Source organism: Coenobita brevimanus, chromosome 103 (assembly GCF_032717465.1).
Source record: "Coenobita brevimanus isolate Jiangsu-jjx chromosome 103, ASM3271746v2, whole genome shotgun sequence".
In the NCBI taxonomy this organism is placed as follows: Eukaryota; Metazoa; Arthropoda; class Malacostraca; order Decapoda; family Coenobitidae; genus Coenobita; species Coenobita brevimanus.
Genome location: NC_137056.1, coordinates 1,481,180 through 1,492,096, shown reverse-complemented (window position 1 = coordinate 1,492,096; position 10,917 = coordinate 1,481,180). Strand labels below are relative to the sequence as shown.

Below are 10,917 nucleotides of genomic sequence, written 5' to 3'. Positions count from 1 at the left end.
TTCTTCATTTACAGTGATTTTCTTCATAGTTGTTTCTTGGTCAGTTACTTTAGTCCCATTATCATTCTTTTCTCCTAGAGTGACTTCTCTTAATTCCTCTTTTTTATCTGTCCTTGCTTCAAGTTTCCTACTTTCAGCTTTATTCCCTCTCATCTCATCAGTTTTATTTATCACTGCCATTTTTACCACCTCACTCCTCTCTTGCATTGTTATTGCTTCCTTCCCTCCTGCCCCTGACACAGCTTGGTTATGAAGCAGCAAGGTGGAGCTGGAGGTATTCCCACATTTTGTATATTCAAAATTATGTACAGTAGATGATCCCAGATACAAAGGGCTTTCTTCTTCATGTCTTTTAAGCCTTTCTTCATTACCTGACTTTTCTGTTCTTTGACTTGATTCGTTCAGTGCCACTACTTGTGCTGTGTTTGCTCCACCAACACCTTTAACAGCATCCTTAAAGTGGGAGTTTATAGTGTGTATGTAGGAAACAGGGTTATGCCGAGCACAACTGTATGACATGGCAGCTGTTCCCATCAAGCATGCTTTTGGCAGCATACTGGTGCTGTTTTTGTTATGTCACTCTCCTCAGGGGTTTCTGAAAAGACAAAGGAAATGTTGAGAATTTTTTGCCTTCAGGTTTGATTAAATGATGTTAGTGCAATCTGAATGCCACAATCCATTTCATTTTATGCAAAAATGGGGAAGTAAGTCTGGATGATAGTTACATTGATACAGTATATCACATCTGAGGAAATGTTTGGCATATGGAAAACTTGCCAATATTCATATAGGAAAGAAAATAGGGCAATATTAGAAGCTGGTGAGATTGTGTGAGCACAACATTTGAGATAATTGGAGAGACGTGAATGGAAGCGCTAGAAGCATGCAAGAACAAAGTAGCATATAGAAGGTTCTGTCAGCCATTATCTGTTCATTAGATACAAGACATTGGAAAAACTATAGTGAGATGGCCTTACAGACTGCACCATGCAGTTATTCATGAGTTGTAGCACTGATGATGCTCCTGTTGAAAGAAAAATTTACTAAACCACTGGTACAGTCAGCAGTCCTGCCCTGCCATGATAATCACATGCTAGAATGCATTATTAAGCTCATTATACCTGTATGGCTCTGTTTGTCTTAAAACTTGACAATAACTACTGCCACGCTGAATCCTGTGACCTGAAAATCTTTGGGCTTGGGAACCAAGAAGACCCACCACCTCTTTTTGTTGTACACCAGGAATTTGTAACCATAGACTTTTGTGTTTTGCTGAAGGGGGAGTGTGGCAAGACCCACCGCCACCTACTATAAATGTACCCTGTATGTCTAGGCAGCCGAAGGTGGAGTCCTTTTTCGCATAATTTGAGAACATTTGTGTACTTTTATTCTGTTCATACACAACATTGAAATAAGAGATTGTCATGCTCCTTAACTGCACGTAAACCTACACGTAATTCATGCAGCAACTTTAAATACCCAAAGTTCCACCGATTTACAGATGAGATCAGCTGCTTTACCTTTGTTTACTTTTCCATTTGGAGAATTCGGTACTACGATGGTAGTTTTCTTATTTTCAGTAATAAAGTACTTTTTTTAAATAAATGTTGTACCTGTAACTTAATTGCGTTTGCTTATATAAAGTAGTTTTCTGTACTTTGCATGCACACGTTGCCGACTTTGATTTTAAATGGGAAACAAGCATAAATTAATGTACACTTATGTCGTGATATTTTCCGACTTTTATATATAGCAAGAAAAAAAAATACAGTATATCAACCAGCTCAGTTTTTATGCTTTGGATTTGGACTGCACTTTACATGTTTTTGGCAGTCGTTTGGTTAGTTTTCCCTTCTCATGTTTTTTCTTGCTCTGTGGACCCTAACTTATCCCATCATTAGGTGGGAAAGAGGTCTGGGTGATAATAATGGTGATGTTTCTCGAATCATTTTAGCGCGGTCGGCCCACAAACAAGAGAGGGCAGGTAGAGGGCTCGTCACCACGCTGCTCGATTCACTTATTTCTGGAAGCTTCCTGTGTATCCAGTACACAACCAAAATGTCCAACAAATTGGAAGAGGTGAGACTGTTGTATTGCAGGAATAAGTAGTTTAAGTGGGCAATGTGCAGAGATATGCTTCGAAACTGCACATGAAGTCACAGCAGCTTACACTATAGCTATGTCTTGGTCTGCCTGTACTGCTGTAGTATAGTGCCATATGATCTCTATCCGGCACTTGCATTTCATTCACTCGCTCACTCACTAGGTCTACCAGTTTGGTTTAGGGCTCGCCTTGTTATATCATGAACTAGACACCTTGGTTTGTTAGATTTGGAACAGTTCAAAGTACAACTGAAAAGCAAAATTACGGTAGTTGTGAAGAACGTCAGTACCGTCTCAATGGATTTTTTTTTTTTTTTTTTTCTAGCCTGCCTAATTAGAATGAGTATAGCATTATTCAGTTGGCTTGATTAGGTTAGTTTGATAAAGCATGTGTTTTTAAGACTGTTTTCAGGACAACTTGACAAGAATAATGTATTTAATATTTAAGAGAACAGAGATAGTGACACATATGGTATTATTTTGGAATTGCACCCAACTGACAGACTGAAATTAACATGTTCACCAGTTACAATGTAGTTTTAAGCAATTTCTCTGTATGCATATCCATCGCAAATGTACATTTTAGTACTGTGCAGTACTTTGTGATTCTTATTTTTAAATCAAACCCATCCCATCTTTTTTAGTGGGATATTGTATTTATGATGGTGATTTATACATGTACAGTATTAAGTCGTTGATTTATTGAGGATGTATTTCTTTGATTCAGGCAATGAAGGATGTGGATGAGCTGAGGACGCTGGTGGCCTTGGCAACCCGTAAACGCATCCAGGACATACTGGCTCAGGAACTGCGTAAGATGGAGCTGGAGGTGATGATCCGTTGTAGTAATTGTTGTTGTAGTAGTAGCGTCATATTTATCTTAAATGTGAATCCAGTGGATTGGAAGCTAAGGTTTCTCTCCTTCTTTAGTCAACAGTTGTCCTATTGGGGGATTGGAGTTGAATGGTTTTATATATATATATATATATATATATATATATATATATATATTTTTCTAATTCCCACACTTCATTCAGTTTAGGAATGAGTTAGATATAGGCTTAACCATGTCACATTGGGATGTCCTTCCATATTAGTAAGTAAGAATGATTGTCATCACTTTTGGAGATCCTTCCATATTATGAATAAAGATTATCAGCATTCAGTTTAGGTGAGACTTTTACACCTGACAGGTAAGTATAGGCCTAATCCCTTTACTTCTGAAGAGCCTCCATTTAGCCTCTTGTGATTGAAGATTATCAAACAAAATAGATATTCCTGAGTTGATTATGTTGAATTGTACATATACCTCACAGGTAACCCAGCTCCAGGAGGCAGCAGTAGCACGCCCTACAGAGGAGAAGACCAAACCCACTACACCCACCATCTTCACTGTCAACATCAGGAACTACTGTAAGCCACACCACTTAGCTTTGCCAATATCACAACCATAAATACTGCTAAACTTACTCTTGAAAACTTCTATTCTTATTTTACTCTAGTTTTGCCTAAAGCTGCCCATTTTCTGTCTTGGATGCCAGTCTGTAACAATAGGTTAGCGATCAAGCATGGCAGCAGTCATGAAGAAGTTCAATAGAAGGGATGTAGAGTCATAGTACTTTCTTTCAGTCACCGAGCTATGTAAAGTAAGGAACAGAAGGACAAAATTATGGACCAGGTTAGTGTAAAAGAACTGTATATACTAGTGGTTGAAGTAGTAGTAGGTTCTTCTGAAATGTGAACTTACGGCAGTACAGGGTGAAGCAATCTTCTACAGTCCACTGTCTCCCTTTTGGGGAAGAGGGAGGGAACTGAGGCTTTTTGTTGAAGAAGGAGAGTAATTTGTAATGGAGAAAAGTGGATGGCTACTGTATGTGTGAAGATACATATAGCGTTATTATTATTACTGTACTGTTATTACCGGTTTTAATATTATAATGATTAGTATTATTATTATCATTATTTGCCATTATGTGAGTGTTAGAATTTAGTAGCCCACCCTGTTTGTTATTGAGAAATTGGCTGGGATGTTGTAGAGGAATAGCTGAAAGGGAGATACTGTATGTGAGGATAAAGTGGCCTGGTATGATTAAAATTTTTACGTAGATGTGATCAGAAAAGAGTGTGTGTGGTGGAAATGAGACTTAAGGAGTAATTATGTTAGAATTTGCTAGAGGTGTAGTCAGGATTCCAAAGGCTACTGGGGCTTGATGTGTTGAGTGAATGAGTGTCTAGCATTTCACTGGGTATACTCTTGATATTTGTCCCCATTTAGTGCTTTTTTCATTCCTTGTTTTCTGGACCGTGCTTCACCTGATCCTAGAAAGTCAAGAGGTCAGGGTGATGGTAGTTTAACATTTACTACCATTTTGAGGATAGTATTTTTACTATTATTATTATTGTTGTTGTTGTTGTTGCTGCCGGTACTTTATTATTATTAGAGTACATCATCCTGCCTCTTCATTCCCAGAAGTGGAGTGAGGATTATAGCTGTATTTTATGATATTTATTTATTTATTTTTTCCAGCATGGGACCAGTCAGATAAATTTACCAAGCTGTATATCACCATCAAGAATATTCACACACTGGACAAGGATGCCATCACCACAAAATTTGGCAAAACGTACGTCAGGACTGCTGCTCTTGTCACTGTAATGTCATTGCTAGTCTTTCCTTGGCTTTTTCCATCTCCTGTCACTTTAATTCCACCTTATGTTTGTCTTTTCTCTGTCTGTAAGTCTATCGGTCTAGGCTATCTATAAACAGGTGCCATATTTCCACTAGGATGGCCACAAACAAATTGACTCCATGTCATCCTGTCCCTTGTGGCCCCCTTCTTTCATATATCTCTCCATCTTATCCTTTGGTGTCCCCCTCCACCTCACTCACATAAACCTGTCTAGTCAGTCTCTCATTATTTAGTGGTCTTTCAGTTGCCCTTGTTTTCTCACTGTCTTTCATTCTCTTCCAGTGTCTTTGTGGTTTGCTTCTCTCCATGTCTTAGTAATCCACCCTTTGCCTATCTTCGTACTTTCCTATCTTATCTCTGTCTCCTCCTGTGTCCCATATCTCTCTGTTTTCCCCTCTTCTCGTTTATCTCTTTTTACTCCCATCTTGTCCCTCTTTTTTTTAACCAATCTCATTTCCCTCTACTTCCCCCTTTTTTTTTTGTTTTTTTTGTTTACTCCCTCCTTTCTGATTTTGTATTCTCCTTTTTATCTCAGTACTTTTTTCATTTCTCTCTACCCCTGTATGTTCCTGTTTATTGCCTCAGTATGCTTGACTCCATATGAAGGTACCAGTTTCCACTTTCCAGTAGTGTTGTGTGGGGCTGGGATTGTGATCAAGCACTGCAGGATTATTTGACCAGCTGATTGCAGGGTTGAGGAGGAGTAGGTGTGGACTAAGATCCTGCTGTGGACAGTGTCGTAGTTTTTTATCTTCAAGATGGATTTGCATTAATATGAAATTAGAGGAGTAGAACATTGCAGTACAGTTTATTGATTCATTTTAATTTCATCATAGAAGTATAACAATAGTGTCAGGGTTCAGGAGAGAAAGCCACAGTGATTTAGGCACATGATTCGGAGAGATGGGAGGATGATGGAGATGCTGCTGCTGGGAAGGAGGAGGAAATGGAGACAGTGTATTGAAGCAGATGCGAAGGAAAGAGAAGAACCTGACTACTAACATGGTGATGGAGAGAGCAGAATCGAAATGGCATAGCAGGAATAGTGACTCCATTTGAAGTAGGATAAGCTGCAGCTGATGATGATAATGATAAAAGTGTTTGCCAGCTCATATGTCAGTTGATGGTGATGCTGTCTTCCTCCAGGAGTGTGGAGCTTCATGTTGGAGAGCTTGATGGCAAGAAGTATCACCTCAACATCAACAACCTGGCCGGTTACATCAAACCTGATGCCAGCTACCACAAGGTCAAGACCGGTCAGTCAGTGTAGTTCTTTTACCTTCACTTGGCACAGTTTCATCCTTTTGTAGATTATTTCATATACCTTAGCACAGTGTGGAAGACTGTGCAGTGGCTCTAAATTCTCTTAAAACAATTCTTTTTTGTTAGTATAATTTTTCTATATTACTACAACCCGGTATTGATTGAGATATGGCAGTTTTAGTCAATTTTAGAGTTAAAAAAAAAAAAAAAAAAAATTAGCTAGTGAACAGTCGTTGGTTTTCATTGGAACTGAGATACACTGCACTGTGAAGGAGATTTGGCATGAGAAACACAGGATTAGAGGAGTGATGCAGACTATGAGATGGTTTAAGTATGTTGAACGTTGGGACAGGGAAACTTCTTGAGGAGAGTCATATGCATGAATATGGAGATAAAAACACACAGAGACAGTGAGGTTGATGTGAGATGAGGTCCTCTGGGATGAGGGATTGAGGAGGGAAGTGGCTGATGGCAAGGGACACCATGTGGTGGCCCTAGTATAAACAGTGGCTCTGCTGCCTGGTTATACAAGTATCCCTCAGCTTTCCCTCTCCTCAGAAGGGATGGCAGGCTGCAGGACAGTTTCACTCTGCATTTCACTGGGTTCACATCCGGGTGAATATGGTTCAAGATTGTCACTTATGGAGAACTGTCGTGAGAGCCAGTTGTAAAAGGCTAAGAGCACTAATGTGTTTACAGACATGCTGGTGGTGCTGCTTGCTAAGGTGGACCAAGGCAGCAAGTGGGTAGGTGTAACAGGTGAGGATGTGAAGTCCAGCGAGGCCAGGAAACCCAAGATGAACACTGATGACCCTTCCGCCGGCATCATGGACCTTATGAAGCAGATGTACCAGGACGGTGATGACAAGATGAAACAGGTGAGAACAGCATAACATAAACTTTGGTGGCAAAATAAAACAGGCAAACTTAATGTAGCCAACAACACAGCATAGCAGATCATAACAGATAAATTGGACAAAAAACAATAGCAGGCTTTTTAACAATCTGTTTAACCCATTTGGTATGAAAGTATGGTGGTTTTCATACTGTATATTGTTATCTCATATTTTTTTCTACTTAGAGTACCAGGTATATTTCTGACACTTGTTTCTTGGACTGAAAAAATAACAGGTTTGTTTTTTGTCAGGGATTTGTTGTGTAGAAGAACACGTATAATCATGTTTGCAGTTGTTATTTCAACATCACCCATAGTACCATTTATTCATAAGAAAGAATGTAGATTTCAGTTTTGTACTGGTGTGCAGTTATTATACATTGCCTGTTTTGTCACAAAAAATTTTAGAATTGATATGTAAGGGTACATGTTACAGTATGGGTATGTGCAAATATTTTCATTTGTATAGTTATGGTGAATATCTGAAAATCAGACATATATGGTTTGGCAATCAGTCAGGAAGGTGGGAGGTGGAAGGGAGTAGTATAGTATGCCATGTGACCTTTCCTTTGTACCCAGACTTGCCAGTATGATTAATTGCAGTGTGTAGTGTATCATAAACCATTGCACATTTATGAAAGAATACTGTTTGCCTAGTGCCATTGTGTATTCTGGCTTTGTATCGTGGATGACACCAACAGAAAGACCTGTATATAACATTGTGCTGGTCTGTGTGTAGTCCTTCAGTTCCTATAGGAATACCTTGTTGGAAATACTTCTTCCAGTATTCACTTAAATATGATGATGAATTTTGAGGCACTAAAAAGGTCATGCCTGCAAACTGGAGTCAGGATTCCAGGGTCCAGAGCCTTGAATGCTGAGTGAAGGAGTGTGTGATCTGTTTCACTGAGCATGCTATTTTTTAGTTTTCCTCTATGTGTTTCCTCTTTTTCATCCTTAGGTGGGACTGAAGTTTTGGGTGATGATTATGGTGATGGTGATGATAAATTTTCTGTTCATTAACAGATGCTGAACAAGACATGGTACGAAAGCCAACAAAAGACCATGAAAGGGGAGTCTGCCATGCCGGACCTTGACTTATAAGAACACCCATTCCACCCCTCCTCACTTCTGAAGACTCATAGGTATAACCTGTTTTACATCCTATTTGTGTCCTATTCACCCCATTTAGTTCTAGCCTGTTTTCCATTATGTTTCCATATCCTCTTACCTCATGTAGTTGAGGGAAGTATGGTTATGATGATAATGATGGCAATGGTGTGTAATCTAGATTTGTTTCTGTCTTTTGCCAGACACCCAGTTGTGAGTGTCACAGAGGCAGCTAAAGCAAAAACAACTTTAGTCATTCATACGCCATAATCCTGGAGGAGGTGGTCACAAATTGCCTCCCTGTCACCTTGTCCTCTGGCATATGTTTGCCTTCCCTTCAACTCGCACCACCTCATACATGAACCTCTCCAGTCCATCCCTCCACCTTATCCTTGGTCTCCTCTCCCTCTCCCCTTCCATCCACTACCTCCTTCACTACTATAGCTGCACTATTATACTCATGTGTTAAATCAAGTGTCTGTTTTGTAGCTGCTGTCAAAGTAGCTGTTTGTTGATAATTCCTTAATTACATATCTTGTGTATGTTTCCGTAATTACATATCCTATGTATGTATCTAAATATCCTCTATAGCAATAGTCAAAGAGTTATTACCATTGTACAAGCACCTCATGACATGCAGTAATATTGTAGCAAGGAAACTATGAGGCATTATGTCCTCTGCTAATGTTAGATGTTCTTCATCTTCAAAAAATATCATTGCTTACAAGATACCCCCATACCAGCATTGATCCTGGTGCTGCGAGTGGTTTATTAATGGGATGGAAACTTAATCAAGCACTGGAACTTGCTTCCCAATAGTTGCTGGACTCTTGGGGGAGGGGTGGGGGAACTGGTGTGTGGTAAGACTAATAATGTGTGTGTCAGTGTGGCTTTGTGTACAGTGGATAAAAAACTGTGCCCAGTATATCATGCTACAAATATTAAATAGTGAGAACAGTTAGCAAGTACAATAATTGGAAGGGTTCTGTGCTGCAGAGGGACTTTTATAACCCTTGTTATATGCAGTTCTTCATGAGTGTACAGTATGATGGGTGTAGATGTACTGTACTTTGGTCTCATGATACGATCGTGTCAAATTTTTAAAAAATGCAGCGTGCTTATCATACTGGTTGTTTTTGATTAATTCTTCTTGTCAAATTCTGGAAAGGCAAATTACAGTTGTTGTGCATGCCAGTGATTTTACATTGCACATGTTGACATCACCTCAGTGCTATGATATAAAACAGGTTTTGTAAGCTTAAGCATACAGGTAGCCTTTTCCCGGTAGAAGATAGTACCAATTATTATTTAATATTATTTTTTGTTGCTGTATTGTCAGTTTTTGTTCAAAGAAGTGTACTGTATAGCCTATTTTTGTCAGGTGGATAATTGTACTGATTTGGTTTAATTGCTAGTGATGTGAAGTGTGAAGAATGGCAGTAAATTTGCCATTGTAATTTACAGGTGTTTATTTTATCCAGACAGAGGATTATGTGGTATATGATGGAATAATATGCGTGACACACTCTTCAGAAGTGAGATAAGGCTTTACCACTGACATCATTATCCATTCGCAGGCTGTGCCTTTTTAAACAGAAACGTCTTGGGTACATTTTACACAGTTGTCATTGCAAATGCTGTTAATTTTCCATCTCAACCAATGTTTTTATTGAGTATGACCTACATTTTGGTCCACTGTAATAATTATCTGAGCTGAAAAAGGATTGGAAGTATTTATTTAGAGTAAAAAAATATTTTGCTCACTTATCACTTAAGGTCTTTTGTTGCCTGCTGGCTACTGTGCCACCACTTTACCTTCTCAACCCTAACCTACCCTTCCTCGTCAAACCAAACCTCAGTCCAATAAAGAGTTAAGCTTCATAAGCCTTCAACCATGCCTTCCTATCTTAACTTACTTAACCATAGTGATCTGTTGATACAAACCTTTGTAGCCTCTCTTCATCCATCCTATCTTAGCTTACTTAACCATAGTGATCTGTTGATACAAACCTTTGTAGCCTCTCTTCATCCATCTACCCTCCCAAGACAGCCTACATTGCCTTATCTTAGTAGCCTTGCTTAGCAAACCCAGTCCTTATCCCCCACCTCAGGACTTGCTCACAGCCCAAGTATACTCAGTCAAAAATTAATGGTGCACACAAGGCAGGAATCAGACTGACTCCACAGATGATGGCTGTTGTTAAATGCCTTCTAATTTTCACCATGTCAGTATACCTTTCATGAAGAATACACTTGGTTACTTGTGACATTTCTTTGGCAGTGATATGACCTGTAATTTTACCTCTCATCAGTAAACTCATTTTCATGAGGATTGTACATAAAAGTTTTTTCATTCATTCACTGCCAGACGCCATGTATCCCAAACGGGGTGGCCAAGGGCTCAGAGTTAATTGTTTTACAGGGAGGGGCATTAATCCTCCACCAACCCCACTTGACACGTAGGGAGAACGTTACATGTGACATTTCCTAATAAATGCTGTTATCATCTGCACTTTCCAGGTGATAATAGATTATTCTTCTTGTGACATCACAAACTACTGTATATTGATCATTTACTGGCCACCTTAGGTGTAGTGCCTCTGAGTCACTCATTCCTTCCCTGGATGGAGAGAGGCCTTTATAACTGCAGATTGCTCAGCAGAGAATAGCATTCATTAAGGTCACCAGCAAGGCACTAAAGAGAGAGTGAAACTGCTCAAGGAGGGTGTGTTAGGACTTGGTGTAGCCACATGCTGCCAACACCTCACACTTTTCTTATGTTGTTTATAAAGTCCATTATGTCTCTGTGTTCCTTATTCTCATTTGCATGTTGTTAAGGTTTTATGTGCTACCCTG

The 10,917-nt window shown here is 39.3% G+C and overlaps 1 protein-coding gene across 1 annotated transcript; it reads left to right on the top strand.

Annotated features, from left to right (window-relative positions):
* The first annotated feature begins 1,972 nt into the window (after positions 1-1,972).
* On the top strand, positions 1,973-9,518 carry LOC145415754 (calcyclin-binding protein). Its single transcript, XM_080284991.1, has 7 exons — positions 1,973-2,079; positions 2,831-2,932; positions 3,420-3,516; positions 4,631-4,727; positions 5,940-6,049; positions 6,756-6,934; positions 7,978-9,518. The coding sequence occupies exons 1-7, from the start codon at positions 2,059-2,061 to the stop codon at positions 8,053-8,055; spliced, it is 684 nt and encodes a 227-aa protein (XP_080141117.1). The 5' UTR covers positions 1,973-2,058; the 3' UTR covers positions 8,056-9,518.
* Positions 9,519-10,917: the final 1,399 nt, after the last annotated feature.

Bases quoted from the DNA above. Each gene is read 5' to 3' on its own strand.
- LOC145415754 (XM_080284991.1), top strand. From the start codon at position 2,059: ATGTCCAACAAATTGGAAGAG. The intron at 2,933-3,419 runs GTGATGATCCGT...TATACCTCACAG, and splicing joins TGCGTAAGATGGAGCTGGAG to GTAACCCAGCTCCAGGAGGC. The intron at 3,517-4,630 runs GTAAGCCACACC...TATTTTTTCCAG, and splicing joins TGTCAACATCAGGAACTACT to CATGGGACCAGTCAGATAAA.